At 49.4% G+C, this 21790-nt stretch overlaps 1 protein-coding gene across 1 annotated transcript in view; it reads right to left on the bottom strand.

Moving 5' to 3' along the window:
• The window catches only part of CCDC30 (coiled-coil domain containing 30), a 35312-nt gene that overhangs the window by 8417 nt on the left and 5105 nt on the right, over positions 1-21790 (bottom strand). Inside the window, exons 4-16 of the mRNA XM_068171853.1 lie at positions 19748-19923; positions 18128-18281; positions 15267-15382; positions 13340-13431; positions 12530-12637; positions 11528-11720; positions 7677-7775; positions 6924-7064; positions 5372-5509; positions 4405-4562; positions 2840-3080; positions 1297-1470; positions 471-680 (exon numbers count right to left, since the gene is read on the bottom strand). Coding sequence (XP_068027954.1) covers positions 471-680; positions 1297-1470; positions 2840-3080; positions 4405-4562; positions 5372-5509; positions 6924-7064; positions 7677-7775; positions 11528-11720; positions 12530-12637; positions 13340-13431; positions 15267-15382; positions 18128-18281; positions 19748-19923 — 2000 coding nt within the window. The remainder of the gene's footprint in view (positions 1-470; positions 681-1296; positions 1471-2839; positions 3081-4404; positions 4563-5371; positions 5510-6923; positions 7065-7676; positions 7776-11527; positions 11721-12529; positions 12638-13339; positions 13432-15266; positions 15383-18127; positions 18282-19747; positions 19924-21790) is intronic.

Here is a 21790-nt window from a genome sequence, read left to right as displayed (position 1 = left end):
AAAGATTTCCTTGTTTTGACTCTAAGTCCATTAAAAGTAAAAGCTTTTGGACTGGCTACTAGATTTTGGACCAAACACTATGTCAGGAATTCCCAACAATCTTTTTTCAACCCATTTTGATCCTGCACACATCAAAAGGGAATCCAGTGATTTCTGCAGGAGCATGGCAGAAGCAGTGCCATGGAAAACACAAGGTTTTGGAATTTTCCAGCCAGTAAACAGTAAGAAATCTTCTCAGCAAGAACAAGATTGGGGTTCTCTGTGCCTGTCAGCCCCACTATCAGTATTTCAGAGATACTGGATTACCAAACATGGCTTCTATTGCCTTGATTATGCTCCCACTCATTACAGGCTTTTTTCCTACAATACTAAGCCGAGGGATCACAAAAAGGAATTTGGGGAAGCAAACCTGCTTGCTTTCTGCACTAGAGCTGCACAGAAGTGTCAAACATACCCCAGCTTACACTCACCTTCTTTTGTGCTTCTCCTACTCTGGATTTCTCCTGGGCCAGCCTCTCCTGGAGGCTGCTCCGGAGCTTATCAGCCTGGGAGCACTTGGAGAGCTCCAGTTCCAGCTCCTTGACCTTCTGCTGGCTCCTGTCCCACTGTGCTGAGAGGGAGGAACATGTTTCCGTGGTGTCCAGGAGTTTGGCCCGGGCCTGCTTCAGCTCAGTTTTCACCTGAGATGCCAGAGAAGAAATCAGATTTATACTTCAGCATAAATCAGCTGGAATGGCTAGGGAAGGGGAACAGGATTCCAGAAAGAGGAATCACAGAGGAAGTAAAGTATGTTTTATTTGGATGCAGTGAAATTTGTCACCGAATCCCAGACTACTTTTGGTAGGAAGGGGCCTTAAGGATCAGCTGGTTCCAACCCCCCATCATGGGCAGGGACACCTTCCACTATCCCAGGTTGCTCCAAGCCCCATCCAACTTGGCCAGGAACATTTCTGAGGATGAGGCAGCCACAGCTGCTCTGGGCAACCTGTGCCAGGGCCTCCCCACCCTCACAGGGAAGGATTTCCTCCCAATAGCCTGTGTAACGCTGCCCTCTGGCAGTGGGAAGTCATTTCCCCTTGTCCTGGCACTCCAGACCCTTGTCCAAAGTCCCTCTCCAGCTCTCCTGGAGCCCTTTTAGGCCCTGGAAGGGGCTCTGAGGTCTCCCTGGAGCCTTCTTGTCTCCAGGTGGACACCCCCAGCTCTCCCAGCCTGGGAGGAGATGGGCTTCAGCCCTCGTGGCCATAATTCCCATGGAGCTGAGGCAGAGCACACTGGGGAGCCTGGCTCTGTCCCTACCTTGGTGCATTCCTGCTGGAGCAGCAGATTTTGCCTCTGGAGGTCGGCGTTCTTCTCCCTCTCATACCTGAGCTCCCTCTCAGCAGAGCTGCACAAGTTCTGCACCCGCCGCAGGTCTTGGCGCAGCTGCTGCAGCTTCTCCTCCTGCTGCTGGAACTTCTCCTCAGACAGACCCTGCAGGAACAGCAGAAGTGACACAGAAATTAACTTTAAGGCAGGATAAAGGTGATTAAGGAAGGCAGAAGGCAGTAAGATTTAAGGGCATTTGGGCAGGAAGATGATGCTGGCATTTCTGTGTCCCTGCACTATGTCCTGTTCCTGCAGGGCTTTAAGAGCCTTGTGGATGTGGCTCTTGGGGACATGGTTTGTGGTGAACATGCATTGCTGGGTTAATAGTTGGACTTGATGATCTCAGAGGCCTTTTCCAAGCTCAATGATTCAATCATTGTCTCCATCACCTCAGAGAAGCCAATACAACTCCTGAGGCTGAGGGGGAAGAGGTGACAACCTGGATGAGGGAACAAATCCCTGTTGAAACAAATCTGTCCAGTCAAAGCAAAGCCACTAGGTCACTTTGGATCCTTGTACCAGAGTCTCACTCAGGCATCCAAGCAGGAGTGACGCAGCCAGCCCAGCTCCCAGAGGGATCAGGAACAGGAGAAAGGTGAGTCCTGGCAGCGGGACAGGAACACAACAAGACAAAGCCTGGACACTGGGAGGTGTCTCCGACGGTCTGCGATGGCTCTTGGGAGGTAATCGATCTCCTTGGCTCACTCATCTTCCCAGCACACACACCAAAGCCTGGGTTGTGCCAAAGCCTTTCTTTCCAGCATCACTTTCAGCCTTCCCTTGATCTGCATTCCCAGTTTGCATTTTCACCTTCTGCTCTTGGAACCAGACGGAATTCACTGAAGACCAAATCTGCCTTCTCAGATAATCCCCAGGTAAGTTTCCCAGCACTGTGGGATCTGGCAGTCAGTCGTCCTGGAGGTCCATTGGCTCCATTGGTTTTGTGGGGTTTTCCCCACCTCCTTCTATCGGGATCCCTTCCCACATCCACTGCACTCCTTGTGTCTTGCTCTGCTCCACCCAGATGATTTGCTGCTTCTTGGATACAGCTGGATTCTGATCCTCTACTTCTCACTCCCACCCTGGCCATACAGACCACGCTGTCTTCTTTTCTCTCCCAAATCTTTGCACAGAAGCTGAGCTCCTCCTCAGTCCCCCCATCCCAAGTTCTTCCACCATTTCCTCCCTGTTTGGCAAGGACACCTGCACCTACCTTTCTCTTTCAGCTCACAAGGTGAGAAAGGTGAACAAATTCCACTTAAATAACTTATTTCTGCCATGTGTAATCAGTTCAGTTTATCCAAGTCCCCACCACACCCAAAAGCACAACACAAGGAAATTAACACATCCCTAATTTCCAATCATCCCTCACACCACAGGGCTGGCTTCCAGCCCACTTTAATTACGTTTTGCCACTCAATTAATGACAAAATTATGACAAAAAGCAGGATGTAGATGGCAAAGCTGCCCATACCTGTTTAAGGCTCCCCTCTAAACTGCCTGCCGAGCTCTGCCATGGGAGAAACCTGTTCTCCCTCTGCTCCAAGCCTGGGGTCATCCTCCTCGTGTCTCCACTGGGGCCCTGCTCCCAGGCACTCCGGATGTCACATTTGAGCTGGGCAATTTCTTCAAGCAACATCCGTTTCTCTTCACTGCTCTCTTTGAGCTGTTTTTCCAGCTCCTCCTTCTTCTTGTTGCTCTCTAGTAATTCAGAGCTTGAAGGAGAAATAGTAAAGGAGAGAGATAACTACACAAATCCAGGGAAAACACCCCTAAAGGGGAAAAACATGGGAGATGATAGACCAGTGAAACACTCAAGCGCTTCGGGAGGCTCCAAAGCGGATTCCGTCCCGGGTGCAGCAGTTCTGGGCAAGGGTCAGTCTCCCTGGGGTACTTCCCACAAAACCACGTGTGTCCAAAGGCTCAGCTCTCCCTGGGAAGAGGTTACAGGCTGACTAAGGAATCCTCACAAAGGCACAGGAGCTGCTCTGGACTCAAAGTCACAGGGAAGCACTAGAATAGGGGCTCAGGTGTCCCAGTCCAGCTGCCTGACTTATCTTCACCCAAACTCCATCTCCATTTTCTCCATCCAAGATCAAAGCTGTGGCTCCCCCACCCCTGGAATTGTCCAAGGCCAGGTTGGACGGGGCTTGGAGCAACCTGGGATAGTGGAAGCTGTCCCTGCCCATGGCAGGGGGTGGAATGGGATGAGCTTGAAGATCCCTTCCTCCCCAGAACAGTCTGGAATTCTGTGATTCTATGTCCTGGATGTCCAGGCACTGGCACAGGCTGTCCAGGCTGGAATCACCATCCCTGGAAGCGTTCAAAACACCTGTGGATGTGGTACTTGGGGACACGTGTTAAGAGTGAACATGGCAGAGTTGGGAAACAGTTGGACTCAATGACCTTGGAGGGCTTTTCCAGCCTGAATGATTCCATGATTCCTTAGCAGCTCCCTACTGCCTTCTCCTGGTTGTACTTTATCCCAGTACCAGTAACACAGGTCACTACAGTGACCATACTGGATTTAATCCAAGCTTTTATTTACTAAGGACAGATGAGCACCTGAACCCAGATGCTCCAGCCCCAAATTTCTCCTGCTCTACTCAAAAGGGGGAGTTGGACCAACACCTGCTGACACCTCCCCTCCAAAGACACTCAAATTCCAAGGGCTACCCATATCTCCAGTGGGACTAGGACTACCAGCTGCTGCCAGCAGTGAGCCCTGAGGAGCCCAAACCCACAACAAGAGATTTTTGAGACCCCCTTAGTCCAACTTCAAGGGAAGAATCCTCCTCCTTAAGGACAGCTCCCATTTAGGCTGCTCAGAATCTGGAAGAGCTGCAGAAAAAAATCTTTAATCCTGGCTGATCTTGACTAAGGAAAGTCACCAGAATCAGAGATGCTGACCCAAGGACAACATGAAGATGCCAGGCCTATTTTTGTCAGAAGCAGCCCCATGGGGAGTTGGAAAAGGCTCAAAACTTAATTCAGCAAAGGCAAGGAGCAGAAAATACCACTGGCTTTGTTAAGGTTTACCAGAGCAGTTCTTGTTCTTTCCTCAGGTTTTTGATCTGTTCTTCCAAAAACACTACTTTAGCCATCTGTTCCTCATAGGTCTTTGCATCTGCACAGGGATCTTCCTGTTTCTGCTCCACTTTGGGACTCTGTTCTCTGTCTTGCAGGACTTCAGAGGCCTGTAAGGTCAGAAAACACCATGACTTGGATTTCCTTTGCTCTGATTGAAATCTTTGGAGCCATACAGGGCAATATGGGGACTCCAGCAATGCATGGCTTTTGATTCTGTGGCTAAATCACTGCAGTTCTTCCCCCTCAAAGACACATGTGAGTCCTTTTTCCTGCATGGAAAATAGCTGTGTCTAAACTACCACCAAGCCATGGTTCTTTATTTGATTTCGTCCTTCTGTGGCACAGCTGCAGCTCCCAGGGATTTATAGCATATGCCAAAGCTCTTTACACAAGCAGCAGCTCTTGGCAAACCAGGAGGGGCACAAAGTGTGGGTTCAGGTGGCTCTCACAGAGGTGCTCCAACTCTACCCCAAACACCTCCCTAGGGATGGCTTCTCCACTCCCAATGTCACCTAGCCCCGTAACACCAGGTAACAGCACACCCTGAACATGAGACTTGAGGAGAAGATGCCAAGAAAGTAAAAGGGGCAGGAAAGGGGGAATGCATCAGGACAGAAGAACTCGCAGCTGAATCACAACTGGAGTCTGCCCAGCGTCAGATCTGCTGCTCACCTGTGATGGACCCAAATCCTTCAGACACAAACACCATTATCCTCACTAAACACCAACTCTGACTGCTAAAGCTTTTTAATCAACAGATCTTCCTGAGCTTTCAATCCCAGGTATCTCCTGGTATTTCAATTCCAAGGCATCTTATCTACACCAGGACAAATTTGCTCATATTTGAGCAACACAACCCAGCAGCTCCTGCCTGCATTAGGTACCACAAGAAATGGGAATTCTTTCCATGTCTCACCTCTGGGTCTAGCAAAGCACTGTCTTTGTGTAGCTTCTCATGGGATACATCCACAAGATCCCTGCTGGCTGCTGTTCTCTGGAGACTCGGGAAGGTGTTTATGTGGCTTGTGAGCTGCGAGTGGGAGTCAGGCAAACCCTGGAGAGGTAACAACAGAGTCAGTGGATGAAACATACCCCGAAGGACAAGCTCAGGAAAAGATTTCTCCTCTTAATTCTCCAAAAATCTCTTAAAAACAAGGAGAGATTTCCAGGTGACAGAACCCAATGATTTCATGCAAATCTTGTTTCCAGCACCAGTGGGAAATGGTTCATTGCAGAACAGCTGCTCCATCCAAAAGGAATGAGCCCATGTGGGAAGCCAGGAATTCACCAAATACATGCAAAGATCTCTATGCTAAAGGCTGTTTCAGTCTAACACAGGGCTCTGGGTTCCATTCCTCCTGATCCCTTTGATGAGAAAACAGTCTCTCCTTCAGGGAGACCACTGGCCAGTGGCTGAATTCCAGCCAGACTTTTAGGCATGGATGATTTGGATTCAAAGATCCCTGGATCACAAGTAGGCTGAACTACTGGGAGGCAAGAGTTCAAAAAGGACTCTTCCCATTCTGCCCACCATTCCCCAGATCAGGCAATTCCTTTCCATGTGTGTACTGATAGATTGACCCAACCTCTTCTTCCCAGCCAGGCTGTGCTCATCCCAAGCTTTGATCCCGAGTTTCAGTGTGGATTTGTTGCAGCACGACTAAGCCCAGGCCTCTAGATGCCACTGTTCCTCCAGCAGAGCCTGAGTCTGTGGAGTTCTGCCAACAGCTCAGGACTTCCATGGATTTGCACTTGGATCCAAGGAAGTGACAGGACTCACAAACTAATCTAAGGCCTCTCAGAGTGATAAAAAATGGGATTTGTCATGGCTGTGCCCCCCCCACCCCGCCCCACTGCCAGTCTCCCATTGCCAGGTCCCTTTGTCCAGGCCACAGATCTGTCAATCTCCTAAATTTTTACCCTGATTTTCAGCATTTGTCCTGGCAGCCCTTGGACAATTTTGCTGGCACCACTCACCATCTCTCCTCTGTGGTCCAGCTGGAATACAAGAGTTCCAGCAACATTCCCAGCAGGGAAACCCCCAGGAGTTGATTTAGCACCTAAATTGGTTCAAGCCAAGTGTGCCAAGGCCTTTGGGGAAATCCCAGAAGTGCTGGGATCCCAGCAGGATGTTCATTTTGCTCTGGGGTGTTCAATTCCTGAAATTAATGCCTGAGTCTGAAAACTCCCACTCTGCCTTTTGGAGAAGCAGGGTTTGGTTACAAAGTTGGAATTACTGATTCGGTATTAGATTCACTGAAAGGAAAGTAAATTCTGGAGCTAGAGATGATGCCATGAGAGAGCTGGATTGAAAACCCTCCACCAAAGGTTTGAAAGGGGCTAGGCTGGAGAAATGCATCAAGAGGTGCCAGGCAATGAGTGTGGGGAGCACCTGGGGATGTTTTCATGGAGCATCCAAAGGCAGCTGGCTCCTGCAGGGAGCCCCCCAGTCCAGGGGCTGGACATACCTGGCTGCCCAGAACCACCTTCTCAGCCTTCAGATCTTCCCGCAGCAGCTCCAGCTCAGATGCCAGCTGCTTTCTCCGTTCTCTCCTCTCTCCCAGCTGACTTCCCAACTTGTCTATCGTTTCCTGACAGCTTTCCAACATCTGGAACAAGAAATGGTCAGAGTCACTTCCACAATATTTTTTCTACTCGGAGAGAAGCAGATTGCAGGGTATGTGTCTTCTAGGAAACAAGGAGAGGAGAAAAATGGTTCTCAAATGTTTCCAATGGAATTCCTACACCTCTTATCCAGGGCTCACAGAACCTCCACTGACCCAAAACACCTTGGGAAGCTCCTCTCCCATCTCTGTCTGCCTGACACACCAGGCAGATCCAATTGTTGGGCTGGCAAGGAACAAATGGACAGGAAAGTTAACCCAGAACCTGATGGGTATCAGCTTTAAATGTACCTACACATCCCCTGGTTTCACTAAACCCTAAACAAGAATTTAGCATCTTCACACAGGTACAAACTTCACACTCATGGGGAGACAACAAACTCCTCAGCTGGCAGAGCTGAAGGCAAGACAACTTCCTAAGGGGAGAGTTTTCACGGAGATCACGTTGGCTGCTTTCCTCCAATAATCCATCCATCTGCATGAGCTGAGGAGCTACAAATCCTCAGCAGAGGGTGACAAAGAGCATCCCCAGGAAAGAGATGCTCATTTAAAACATTTCTAAACAGAACAGTTCATTTCCCAAGGAAAAGCTCTCACCTCCTGCATCTCCTGAGCTCCAGATGACACCTGCTCGTTCCCATTCATCTCACTTTTGCTCTTCTGCACCTCAAACAACTCTGTTTCCAAACTGGTGATCTGAACATGGACAAATCCCAAGTTAAAACCAAACCAGGACTCACAATTAAATGCACAACTACCCCTAGAGTGCTCCTTGTGCTGCTGTTATGGGATAAGGCCCATGCTGGAAGCAAGGAACAGGAGGGGATGTGCATGGCCAGCTCCAGCTCATCCCTCATCCTGCTGCTTCCAAGGAGGAAGGAGCCATCTGGACTCAAGCCAGAAGAAGATGGAATTCTGCTCCACAAAAGGAGTGGAACAACCCAGGCACATGGTGAAAACTCAAAGCTTCCACACATTGTGGTGCTCCCCTGACATGGAGAACCCCAAGACACCCCAGTTTAGATGCTGGGTCATCCTTGTTCCCTGTGCTCAGGGTGTTGATCTTGGTCAGCCTGGTCCATCAGGACTCATCCTGGTCCCTCCACTGCTCACAGGAAGTTTTCAGTCGCTCCTGGAAGGCTCCAAGGATTTGGGATTTGGGACAGCAAAGCACTGATCTCTGTAACCACTGACTTTTGCTCCTCCTGGCACCGCCTTGCAGGTGGGAGTTTGGACAAGGTCTCACTCTGCATCTGGATCACTCCCCAAGGGCATCTGCTCTTGGGGGGAAAGTTATTGGCCCTGAAGTTATAAAGGCCTCAAAGGAGCTCTGAGCAGTCCAGATAAGGATCATCCCAGAGGGGCAGCTCAGCTTCTCTTCCCCATTAGGTATCCCACAGACCCTTTTCCAAAATCCAAGTCTTGGCACTGGCAGCACCCCTGCTCTGCTGCCAGCAGGAGCCTGGACAGCTTCCCTTTCCTTAGGCTTGAAATCTAGTTTGGGCTAATTTCTAAAATCCCCAGCTGGACTGTCTAACTGCCTGAGCTTGGCTCTCCTGAAATGAGTTGGGACATTAGAGGGAGATGAAATCCAGCTCCACAGAACCCCAGACTGGTTCTGGAGATTCCAGAATCCCAGGATGGATTGGGTTGGAAGGGACCTTAAAGCCCAACCCGTTCCACCCCTGCTATGGGCAGGGACAGCTTCCACTATCCCAGGTTGCTCCAAGCCCTATTCAACCTGGCCCTGGACACTTCCAGGGGTGGGACAGCCACAGATTCTCTGGACAATCTGTCCAGGGCCTCCCCACCCTTCACAGCCAAGAAATTCTTCCTCATATGTAATCTCAAAGCCAAAGAAGTACCAAGTCCCTGCCAATCCCAGTCCATTTCCAAAGCAGCACCTCAAAGCCCCTGAGCTTTGCTCTGCCTGATGAGCTCCTGGCACCAACTGGGTCTGCTGGAGCTCCCAGAAGGGAACAGTCTCCAACACATAGGAAAGCTGCTGCATCACTGCTTTTTAGATCAAAGATAGGAGCTCACCAATGTGTGAAAAGGTATTAAAAGTGGGGTGAAACACCCAGACCTCACACAGAAGAGCTAAAGGTCAACAAACCACTCTCCTTCTGCATGACTGGATGATAATTTGGGGTTCAGCAAGACTTTGGAGCTCCAAAAGAGATCTCAAATGCAAAACACACCTCCCCTCCTCACCTTCAGTCAGCCTTTGGTCAGAAGTTGATATCCAGCAATGCATTTCTTTAGTCTCCATCCTAGCCATTAACTCTCAAGCACTTAATTTGTGCTCCCAAATCCCATGCCAGCAGCAGAACAATCCTTACCCTGTATTCCACTGTCCTGGTCCTGAGTCACAGTCTGACCAGCCAAGGCTTCTGCAGCTGTGCCAGGACCAAAAACCCTCCCAAATCCTTCCCAGCCAGGGCAGGACTGGAAAACACCCAGCAGCACTGCCTTGCCCAGGCTCCAGCCCCTTCCCTCCTCATCTCCAGGGCTCTTAAAGCCCCTGGGAATGCAGGACACAGTAACTCCAGCTACGTAGATGGATCTATCCACATGTTAAAACCCACCTCTTCATCCATCCTGCCTCTGCTCCTTGGCCCTGCATCCCTCAAAATGGTTCTTTTCCAGCTGCAGCACCTGCCAAGCCTCTGCAGACAAAATGCCTCACATCTCCTTGGCTCCCAAGCATGGCATTCCCAGGGATCTGTGACAACTCACAGAGCAAAGCAGGGATTTGTCCAAACTGAAAACACATCGTGTTTGATTTGTGGAGGGCTGTGTTCACTCTGGCCCAAGGGGGAAGAGTTTGGTGTGAGCTGAACAAGCCCCAAGTTAAACCAAAGCACTGCCAGGGGGGACAGGCAGAGCCTTTACCATCCCATCCCAGAGCTGGCCCATGGCTCCTCCAAGACAGGAGATAAACATGGTGCCACTGGCACCCTCATTAAGCTATTTGAACTTGCCTTTGGCCAGTTTTTAGAGGCTTTTCCAGAGGCTACTGACTGGGAATCCCACATCTCTTCCTTAAACAATCCAGCTTGGAGTCGTGTATCCGTGTGGGATACGCCGGCACCATCTCCAACACCGTGTTTTAACCCAGCACCAGGTGCTAGGACACATCATTCCTCGCTGAAAACTGGGTGGGGGGGTGCTAAACCCTCACCCCAGAAATCCCCTAGGGACACTCTGGACTGGTGCAGCTGCCAGTCAGGAAAGATGGATCAATCCAGGCCTACTGCAGAGAGAATTTCCAGCACGGACAGATGGCAAGAGCCCCAGCAAGGAAGAGCTCCTGACCAGGCAGCTGAGCCTCAGTCCATGGGAAGGACCTCCTCAGCCAGCCTTTGGGGGGAGAATCCCACCTACCTACCTGGCCAGACCAAAGTCTGTTTTCCTCTGTTCTCTCTGGCTGTAAATTCCCCAGCTGCTCCCTCTGAAAGGGATCAGGTGCCCTGGCAGTGATGCTCCACACAGAATTTTTCCTGGGGAAGCAGTGCCAACCCAGCCTGCAGTGCCAGTGCTCCTCACATTTGAGTGGACTTGTCCTGTCAGCAGGAATAGATCCAGGTAACCCTGGAATGAGGGTACCCAAAATCAAGTAGGACCCAGGTTAGGAGGATGCTGCTGAGGTCACATCTTGATCAAGATTGAGCAGAGCTTCTCAAGATGGATCCCAGAGCTCTTCCAAGAGAGGTGACCAGCCCCACTCACAGCAGCTGCTGCACCACAAGATAAGAAAAATTCCCTGTCTCTCAATTTGTGCATTCAGAGGGATGTTCCCAGGCACTGTAGATCCTGGGCCTTCACACTCAGCACCATTTGACACATCTCCAAGAACCTGACCTTCAGGAAAAGCCAAAGTGCAATCTTCTGCCACCAGGGCACTTACCTGGTGATATTTTCTGGAATCAAGGAGCATCAGTGTCCCATACAGTAGGGTCAGATGCAATATTGGGAAGGAATTGTTCCCTGTGAGGGTGGGGAGGCCCTGGCACAGGCTGACCAGAGCAGCTGTGGCTGCCCCTGGATGCCTGGAAGTGCCCAAGGCCAGGTTGGAGGGGGCTTGGAGCAACCTGGGATAATGGGAGGTGTCCCTGCCCATGACAGGGGGTGGGACTCGATGGGCTTTAAGGACCCTTCCCAGTCAAACCAGGCTGGGATTCTGTGAGGGGAAACAGGAGGTGGAAAATACAACGCTGCCATAACACGGGAATCTGCACTTCCAAACAAGAGTCGTTTACTCCCTGCTGGTGTTTTTTCCTTCCCCCTCTCTGCCAAACTAGCAGATTTTTCTGGCTGTTTTTCTTGTCAAACTAAACACAGCAGAGTGCAGGGCCAGGTCAAACATCATTCTATTTTTCCAATCAGAGAGAAAAGTAGATGGAATGAAAGAAATCCAAACCTTTTCTCTCCTATTCCTTACTCACTTTCTGGTGCAGTCCCTCCACCTCGCTCTCCAGCTGTTGCTTCTCTTGCTTGGTTTGGATCTGTGTCTCTCCCAGAATTGATTCCAGCTCCTCATTGCGCTCAACCAAACCCTTGCGTTCCTGCTCCAGTTTTTGCAGCTTGTGAAGGAGCTGGGAATTCCTGCCCTCAATGCTCTCCATGGCTTCCCGGCACCTGCACACCAAAACCCAGCATCACCAAGGCTGGAACTGCATCCCAACTGCTCCCCACCAGCGAGGAAAAGCCGAGGTTTGCCTCACACTCTCCTGCTGATTTCCAGTCCCACATCCAGCATGGCCTGTGCCTGTCCTTATTTAGATGGGAATTAGGGGTGATGGGATCTCCACAAGGAATGATGAAGGCCTGGGCAGGAAACAGGTCAGGCATGAGACTGCCAACAGCAGAGATAACAGCAAATTCAGCTGCTTGAGGTGGACAACAGGCTTGGGAATCTGAAGGGAAAAGGGTCAGAGGGCTTTTTGAAGAGGATCAGCTCCCCTTTCCTCCCTGAACCTGCCAGACAAGGTGCAGCATCTCCTGAGCAGAAACTGGGAGAAAAAAGCTTCGAATTCCCTTAGAAATCCCTGTTTACATACTTATGGTTGAAAGGCAGGTGTTTTGGTGCACTCCTGGAGAGCAACCAAATGCAAAGAAAACTTCCCAGCACTAAAACAGGTTTAAAAACAAGGTTTTTAAACAACATGCTTTTTGAACAACGGGGTTTTTGTCTGTGGAGAGCCCTAAAAGTCCAACTCTCTTCTTTTAGGAAATCAACAAACTGGAGGAAGTATCAGCATTTAACTGGAAGAAGTGATTCCTCAGGACTGCATCTCCTCCAAATTTTCCCATTTGGGAGTAGAAGAAGTCCTAAAGAGTATTTAAAACAATTCAACAATCAAATAATCCTTCAAGAGAGAGCATCAGTGGCACAGCACCAGGAACCAGTGGAAGTACAAGGGGTGAATGATTTCTACACCTCTCACCTTTTGTGGAGAGTTTCAACACCCTGATCTCCATGTTCCTGATACGGGGCAGCTCTGCTGGCACCAGTGTCTCCATCAGCTCCTGCTTCTTCCTGGGTGCCCTGTGCCAGAGAGAAAAACAACATTAGCACAGAAATAGGATTGAGATCCCACAATCCCAGGATGGACTGGGTTGGAGGGTCCTTAAAGCTCATCCTGTTCCATGGGCAGACACACCTTGCTCTATCCCAGGTTGCTCCAAGCCCCATCCAACCTGGCCTTGGACACTTCCAGGCATCCAGGGGCAGCCACAGCTTCTCTGGGCAAACTGTGCCAGGACCTCACCACCCCCAGAGCCAGGAATTCCTTCCCCATATCCCATCTGACCCTGCCCTCTGGCAGTGGAAAACTTTTTCCCCTTGTCCTGGCACTCCAGGCGTTGTCCCCAGTCCCTCTCCAACTCTCCTGGAGCCCCTTTAGGCCCTGGAAGGGGCTCTGAGGTCTCTCTGCAGCCTTCTCTTCTCCAGGTGAAACCCCCAGCTTTCCCAGCTTGGGTCTAGAGCAGAGGGGCTCCAGCCCTCAGAGCATCTCCCTGGCCTCCTCACTCAGCTCCAGCAGCTCCACATCTTTCCCATGTGAGCACTGAGTGATTCCAAGGCCACCCGCGTCTCTCAGAAATAAAACACATGAGCACATCTGCCGCATCTCTCAGCCCTAGGAGCCAAATCCTCCAACCCCAGAACACCCAGGTTCTTACGGACAGCTAGGGTCTGGGATGCAGAGGGGACCATGTTTTTCTGGAATGACAAAGAAACAGCCCTTGGAAACACCTGCAGTGAGGCCATTCCAACTCCCTCTGCCGGTGGAGGCTCTGGCCTCTCGCTCCGCTGGTACTCACAGATCTCCTCCTTGAGCTGCTCCACCTGAAACACAAAGCACCTGATTTGAGTTTTGGTGAAAATTCCATTTTCGTATTTATTATTAATGTATTACTATTCCTTATCCTGAGGGATTGGCTGAGATCCTGTGGATGCTCCAGCTGCTGAGTGGCCTCAGATAAGGAGCAGCAAAAGTGGGAATGCTGCTGCTCCAATCCATTAAAGGATGACTTTTCTGAATTTATTTCACTTCCTGACCATACCCACATTGTGTCAGATTCCAACTGCTCTTTCTGAGGACACCTTTCAGTGTCTTCCATCCACGGGATCAATGGACTTCCATTACCAGCAGCAGCTCTTCACGCCAGAGTCACAGCTCATCCCAGACCAACTGCCCAGCCTATTCCTCCCCTACTCTTCGTAACCCACAGACAAGAAAACACCTTTCAGGACACCAAGCTGCTGTAGTCAGTAATAAAGCACATTTTCTACTCCTGTAAATTAAAAATTGGGGGGTTCCCAACTTCTGTGCCAACAGCTAAACCCCAATCCTAAGGTATAAAGGGAATTTCCTTTTAGCTTAACATGTGGCTGGATCTGATCTCAACCTGGCTACATTTTTTCCTGTTCAGTGACCAAAATATATTACATGTATCTGTATGGTCTTTGTCTACATGGACATATATATATTAATATTTTATTTCTACTTTTTTATAAGCTCTACATACATTTGTGTATCCAGAATAATTGAAAGGAGTAATGGCCTACAGCAAGGAAAATATTATTTGGAATAAAAAAAAGTAAACAGAGGAATTTGAACTAAGTAATGGTTTTTTGCAACTCCAGAAAGAGGCTGTGCTGTAAATACAAGGCTTGAGGTGACAGACATGGAAAAACCAGCAACTTTTTTAAATGCAAGGAACAAAACTATAAAACAATATGTACTATAATAAATACTGTAAAATTTTGAACACCTCAAATGGGAATAAATCCCATTCAAGATATTACCTGATAAACATTATTTGAAAAGTATCTTCTCAGAGATACTTCCATTAATTTAGCAATACTCATTGGACATGAGAGAACTGCAAGACTGCCAAGAGCTCTCAGTGCTGGGATGGCAGAGGCAGGCTCTCAGAGGCTGATGTAAGGAAATCAGGAGATAAGAACAGCAGTAGATTTTGTGCCCAATTACACATTTTAAGAGGAAGGAGTCTCTTCTATCCCTTCCCTGTTGGCAACCTCATTAAGGAATTATCTGGTTGATGGTTCCTTAATTGCTCCTTAATTCTAGGTGGCATTTAGAGAATCCCGGCTGTATAACACCAAGTATTTAACTAATAGTAATGTAATTAATTCCATTAAGAGAACCCACAGAAAATAAGCAAATCAATCAATGTGGCTGAGTTAAAAACCAAAGGGGCTGAGCGGAATCAAAAATGACCATAAATTTCAAATGGATTTCTAACCATCTGGTGGGGGTTTTAGGCTAAACTTAGGTAAACTGAACTCTTTAATCCAGTCCAGGGGAAGGCATATGTGTTCCTTACTCTATTTACACACTTGAGTTGGGGTAAACACTGATCAGCAGGGAGCTGATCCCTCTCCACGGGCACAGGAAAATGTGTCCCAAAGTCTTCAAGCCACCACTCAGTTGGAGTCCCTGAAACTCCTCCTGCATTGAAGGAAGTTCCCAGAGCTGCATTCTGCCTATTTCCCAAATTCTACTGCTCCATGAACCATGACACAGCCAAACTGCAGCTCTGGAAAGACTGGGCATAGAACAGGGAGGGGAAAGGGGAGGGCAGGGCAGGTTTGGGAGCAAGAATGACTTTCAGGAGCCAGCCCAGGATTGTTGGCTTGGCTTGGTGGATCCTCACCAGCTCCAGGAACGCTTTCCTCTCCAGGTCGAGCGTCTGGACCCGTGCCCGCAGTGCCAGGATCTCCTTGTCCAGCTGGCTGTTGTGCTCCATGGCCCTCTGGAGCTCAGTCCTATCTGGAGACAGCAGCACCAGAAAGGGGTCACTGGCTTGGCCCTGCCTGGCCCACACTCCAAGCATGGATTCCAGGCTGATCCCACACATGGGAAAGGTAAGAGGCAGCATGGACATGTCCCACATCCACTGGAAACACATCCTGCATCCACTGGGAATACATGGGAATACATTTTACATCCACTGGGAATACATCCTGCACCCACTGGCAGCACATCCCACATCCACCGGGAGCACATCTTCATGGGACACATCCACATGGGACACATCCATGGGGGAACACATCCCACATCCATGCCCTCTCCCTCTCATAGCAAAGGTGGATGTCCCTGGAGATCCAGGTTCAACAGCAGTCTCTCCATCATTATTCCAGGGATTCAGTTTACCTCTGGATCACAGAAGTAAACCTCATTTAAATCATTCACCTCATCTAATATGGGTTTCACTTTCTCTTTGGGAAACCTCAACATTTTCACCATAAAATCCATCACTGCCACAAGCAGGAACACAATCCCAGCCAATGTATCCATGCTGTCCACACATTAAAATTGAATGGAATGGCTACAACTGGAAAAATTGTGCACCAGTTTTTCTATGGATCAATGAATAAACGAATCCCAACACCAATTAATGCATATTCCCAATACTTTCAGGGCAGAAATAGGAAGAGGTGTTTGCATTAGGAGCACATATTGAGGACACAGTGGTATCCTCCAGTCTTGGGGAGACAATTTTCCTTAGAGAAAAGGGAAAAAATATTATTCCCTTTTCAGCTTAACACTAGGCACAGGAAATTTTAAACTTAAATTTGACTTCAGGAAAAAAAAATCTACCTTTTCGGTTCCACCTTGGAAAAAACAATTCCTTTTTCAAACAAGGATTTTCAGTTGTGTCATTTAAAATAAAAAGCAAAGAACATCTCCACAGAATGACAGAATTGGTTGGGTTGGAAGGGGACCTTGAAGATTATCTCATTCCAACCCCCAGTTTCCACCAGAATGGAAATTTTACTCAAAAGCCTGTTGCCCACTACATAAATTTATTATAAAATTATACTAAAATTATGATTAAAAGGTTGATGAAAGGATAATAAAATTCCAGCTCTTTTCCTCTTGTAAAAATTCTGACCACTCCCTATTTTCCCATTCCTTCTGCTGTTTTTCCCCCTCAGGGTCAGCCTTCAGGGCTGACCACAGGGGTGATTCCACAAGGACAACAGGGTTTGGATGTGGCAGCCCAGTTCTTCTTTGGAAAAACCCCACAACATTCCTTATTCACTTTGTTAAATACCATTTAAAGCCTTTCCTCACCAAAATCCCACTAACTGGGCTCAAACTGGTCAGGAATTCTTCCCTCCGATGCACACAAGTTATCACTGAACCAAAATATGCTGTTTAAGGGGGTTTTACTAAAGATGAGTGACCCCAGTCTAGGTTTTTAGTAGCAAATCAATTAATTCCCAGAGCAGTTGGCTCAGAGCTCGCCAGGAGGAGAAGCCGTGCAGAGACACAGAACCAAGGAAGCCACTGGGACATTGTCACCCTCATGTGGCACACACAGAGACAAACCCCAGAGACAAAACAAGCATTAAACCCTTACTCACATTTTGTAAAGCTTTGTATTCATCTAGCACCCCATCAAGCACAGACTTCCCTGCGCAGGCTACAATCCATGGGAATTCCAGGCTGGAGTCTGTCCGTGCTCCAGAGAGTCAGCACTGAAGCTGCCACATCACTCATCCCATCCCTGGGGACTATGGATCAATCCCCACCCAGTAAAGGGATGAAAAGCCTGGGAATGATGGGACTGGAGGCTGGAGAGGAGTTGGCAGGGCTGGAGAGGAGCTGCTGGGGCTGGAAAGGAGCTGCTAGGGCTGGAGAGAAACACTCAAGTCCTTGTGCTGTGTGTGAGCACCAAGGGGAGCCCCAGGACGTGCAATTCTGCTCTAAACCTGCCCCAGATGGTGCCAGTCTCCTGAAGGTAGCTGGTCCCTGCAAAGGCACATGGGGCTGGGATGAGTCACCTCATCCCAGTTGCTGTTCCCCAATGAAATTCTGCATCACAGATTTGGGGACAATGCAAGGAATCCCCCAAAAGAGCATCCAGACCTGCGCGTCACTAAGGACACTTTCCATGGACATTTCACTCCAAGAGCAGCTTTACCATGTCTCCCTCCAGAAAACTGTTAATTTCTACAGTAAGAATTTATAAAAAAATCCTACTAATAAATAGCACTTCAGGGCTGGTCAACAGTTATTTCAAGAAGGAGGTAAAAGGGAATATTGTCAGCAAGGACAACGCACCCAGTCCCTTCCCCACTGCTGCACTTGCTAAGGATCCTATGGAGGCAACATCCCAAACTGTACCTGGAGAGCCCTGGGCCAAGAGGTCCAGCTCTGCTAACTAAGCCTGTGCACATGGTAATTCAGCTACTCTGCTTCCAGGCCAAGTCATCATTCCCTCTCCATCGCCTCCCAGGGCAGAAAGCTCTCCCTGGAGAGGAGATAGGAAATTCCCAGGGACGGGAAATTCCTCCAGACTGTGCAGCTGCATCACAGATCAGAGAAGCCCAGTCTCGGAATTACTGGATTTGTGACTGTTAACGACTGCATTCCCACCTCCTATGGAGCAGGCTGACTCCTGGCACTGATTTTCCCACATTCCAAGCAAAGAGGACAGAGGACAGACTGCCCCTGCCTCCCCAGGGCTAAGAGCATGCTAGGAGTGGCCACCAGAGCAGCACTTACCTGCTCCACTCTTCTCTCTGCTTTGTGTATCCAGCCCTTCTGCCACCCTCTGGATATCTTCCCGGGATACCACCAGCCTCTGTGGGGCCTCATCCAGATCTCCCACAACTTCTGCAGGCAAAGCTCGTTCTCCCTCCAGCTCTTCCCTGCAGAACTGAAGCACAAGGGTTAATGTGCCAAAGGAAATGAGGAACCCTGTGGAGATGTGACCAAGGCAGAGCTGTTTGTCACCCCCTCCACGCTGGTCCCATTGGAAAATGTGTATTTCCTCATCTCCAGTGCCAGTTCTGGGACAAAGCAAAGGCAGGAGATGCCCACCAGGCAGCCCTGCCCCAAAATGTGAGGTGTTCCCTGGGTCTCAGTAGATGGGATTATTTCCTGCCCAGGCTGGGCACAGCGTGAGGATGAGGCTGTGACACTGTTTGGGCTCTGGGCTTTTTACTCTAAACCCAGTAAAAACCCTCCCAATCTGCTTAAGGACAAACCTGAAATGAGGGAGAGCAGAAGTGTGATGAAGAACAGCTGAGGGAGCAGAAAAGGGGCTCAGTCTGGAGAAAAGGAGGCTCAGGGGGGACCTTGTGGCTCTGCACAGCTCCTGACAGGAGGGGACAGCCAGCTGGGGGTCAGGTTCTGCTCCCAGGAAACAAGGACAGGACAAGATGGAATGGTGTCAAGCTATGCCAGGGGAGGTTAGGATCAGATATTAGGGAAAATTTCTTCATGGAAAGGGTGGTCAGACGTTGGAATGGGCTGCCCAGGGCAGTGGTGGAGTCACCATCCCTTGGAAGTGTTCAAAAACCCTGTGGATGTGGCACTTGGGGGACATGGGTTAGTGGTGGCCCTAGCAGTGCTGGGGAAATGGTTGAACTCCGTGATCTTGGAGGGCATTGGCAATTACCTTGGTGATTCTATGAAATCTCAACTATGAGCCAGCAGGAAAATGTGTATTTCCTTATTTCTGTCCCCCCAGGAAGCTGTGTGCATTCCTGCTGCTCTGGGAATTCAGCTCCCAATGCCTGACAGGCATGAGCAGAGCCAGCCTTGCACACAGAGATGTTCCTGAATCACAGCACCACCAGCACAGGGCCATGTGTCCCTTGGCACTGCCATGTGTCCCTTGGCACTGCCATGTGTCCCCTGGCACTGCCATGTGTCCCTCAGGATCATGAGGGGGATTTTCAGTTCCAACATATCTTGACTTAGAAGGGTTAGGGTTACCATGCCTTATACTTGGCAGGAATGTTTCCACCAGAGTTATCCCAAACCCTTGTGAAAATCCTGGGAGCTCTGTGGGTTCTCTATTTTTTAAAGACCTCTGATTTCATGGCCTGCCCATGAAAGCTGGAGAGCCGTGCCAGGGCCTCACCACCCTCACAGCCAGGAATTCCTTCCCAATATCCAATCTAGACATATTCTGTCAGTTTGAAACCATTCCTCCTTGTCCTGGCATTCCAGACTCTCGTAAATACTCCATCTTTCTTGTAATTCTTTCAAGTATTTCAGACCCAAGACACCACAGTGGCCTCAGAGACAGGAGAAACAATTTTCATTACAGAAATATCCCAAAAATATTCTTTTCCCGTAAACTGCAGGCAGCCAGAGCCACGGAGCAGGAGGTACCTGGAGCCCATCAATCCTGCTGTGGGATTCCAGCTGCTGGGCTGCCACTTCCAGCTTTCCCAGCAGCGCCGCCCGCTCCACCAGGAAATATGCCACCTGTTCACTGGCAGCACTGCAGGAGATCTGGGATAAACCTTCCTGCTCCAGCATCTCCTCCACCTCCTTCAGCTGGGTTTCTGAAAGGCAAGGCAAGGCAAGGCTTGGTGTCAGCAGAGGAGAAACAAAGGGCAGGGTTTCCTGGAGATCTGTCCCAGTTTCTCTAAACATTTCTCACTGTAACAGTTCCATTTCTCCTGGAGCCAAACAGCTCCTCAAGTCTCTCCTGCTTCCCACTTCCCTCACTGCCTCCCATTCCCTGCTATCCATTATCTCAGCCTTATTCCCTCTCTCCCAAGGTTTCTCTTCACATACTCTTCCCTGCCTGCTAGGCATGTAATAGGACCTGCTGCCCCCAGGCAGAGTTCTCCCAAGCTGGTTTATCCTCAGCCCCTTCAACCCCAAGTACAGCTTGGTAGAAACTAAACACCAGATTAAACAGATACTGAGAGAACCAGAGAATCATTAAGGTTCAAAAGACTTCCAAGATCATCAGTTCCAATCCTCAGATCATCAAGTCCAACCTTGGAGAGAAACTAAACAGATGGACACAGAGTCACAGATGTTTTCTTTGGCAGGAGACACACAAAACACCAGATCACTCCTAGAAAGCATCACTATTTTCCCAAGGAATGTCTAGGAAGGAGGCAGGTCAGAACCTCTTTATGAATTAAACTGCTGAAATTTAAACTGAATTAAATTATAGCCAGGAAGACTCTGTACTGGGGAAAACTTCCAGACTGAAGGGACTCTAAGGCAGAAAGGTGACAACAAGACTTGCAAGGAGTCAGTTTATGGCTGGGCACCGTTGTGTTTGTGCAACCAACAGTTGTTAAAAAGACCCCCTGGCTGGTGTGGTTGGAATTTACCTGCCAGGAGAAAATGAGGAACCTTTGGTGTCTGTCATGATGAGGGCAGCAACTCCTGCATTGGATCAAGCAGCTTGTGGAGCTAGGGGAGGGCTTTTCAAACACTCCCTGTGTAATTCGTATTAAAACCAAAACCAACAGACCAAATTTCTAGCCCAAACCAGATTGTAAAGGCTTCCAAGTGTTGCAAGATGGGAAGTGCAGGGAGCTGTATAGAGGTAGGAGGGATATTCACACTCTTTCCCTGCTCAGGGATCTAGAGTTGGACAGCGGAGGTTCAGCAGAGCAAATATTCCTCAGACACAGGACATGCAGAGCCCTGGACAAGCCTGTCCCTCACTCTCATGCACTGATTTAACACAGGACCCAGCACAACCACATCCCGAGGCTCCGATCGATCCCATGTTTCCACTCCGCGCTTCGCAGCCGGCTCCATCCAGTCCTGCGGATGGAAAACACCCTGCGGTTTCCCAGGCGTCTTCCCCAGGGAGACAAAGCACAGCCTGGTCAATACAGGGTCAAACAGGGCTCCCCAGCAGCTTCCTGCTGCAGCAGAGCAAACAAGGCAGTTTGCAGGATCAAAACTGCTCCTTGTGCCTCAGGAAGAGCCCATGGATCACACTAAACTGAACCCCAACTTTCCTGGCAGCTTCCTCCCACGGTTTTGCCAAATCCCAGCTGAAATGAACAGAAACTGCTCTGGTTTATGCCCAGGATGGGACCCCCTGTGCCCTGATCCACCTTCACCTGCCAGTGTCCCCCTTGTCCCCAGCCTGCAATGCAGGATGAAGTGGTATCATTTTAGACCCCAGACATATTCCAGAGGCTGGAGAGGAAAAAGGATTTGTGAGGATGAGGGGGGTCTGCCCACACAGCACAGGTTAGCTATGAGTAAACCCCACTGACTCCTCACAAACCCCTTCCCTCCCTCATCCAGTGTTTGGGAAAAGCCAACCCCTGCCCCAGGCACTGTCATGCAACAGCTCTACTGGCATCTCCCACCTCTGTCCATGCTTGTTTGGAAGCAAATTTTATATTAATATTTGCATTTTCCTACCCAGGAGTACTCTGAGAAACA

The sequence above is a fragment of the Anomalospiza imberbis genome, chromosome 23 (assembly GCF_031753505.1).
Source record: "Anomalospiza imberbis isolate Cuckoo-Finch-1a 21T00152 chromosome 23, ASM3175350v1, whole genome shotgun sequence".
Taxonomy (NCBI): domain Eukaryota; kingdom Metazoa; phylum Chordata; class Aves; order Passeriformes; family Viduidae; genus Anomalospiza; species Anomalospiza imberbis.
The sequence above is the reverse complement of the archived record's forward strand: the minus strand, read 5'-3'. Positions and strand labels throughout refer to the sequence as shown.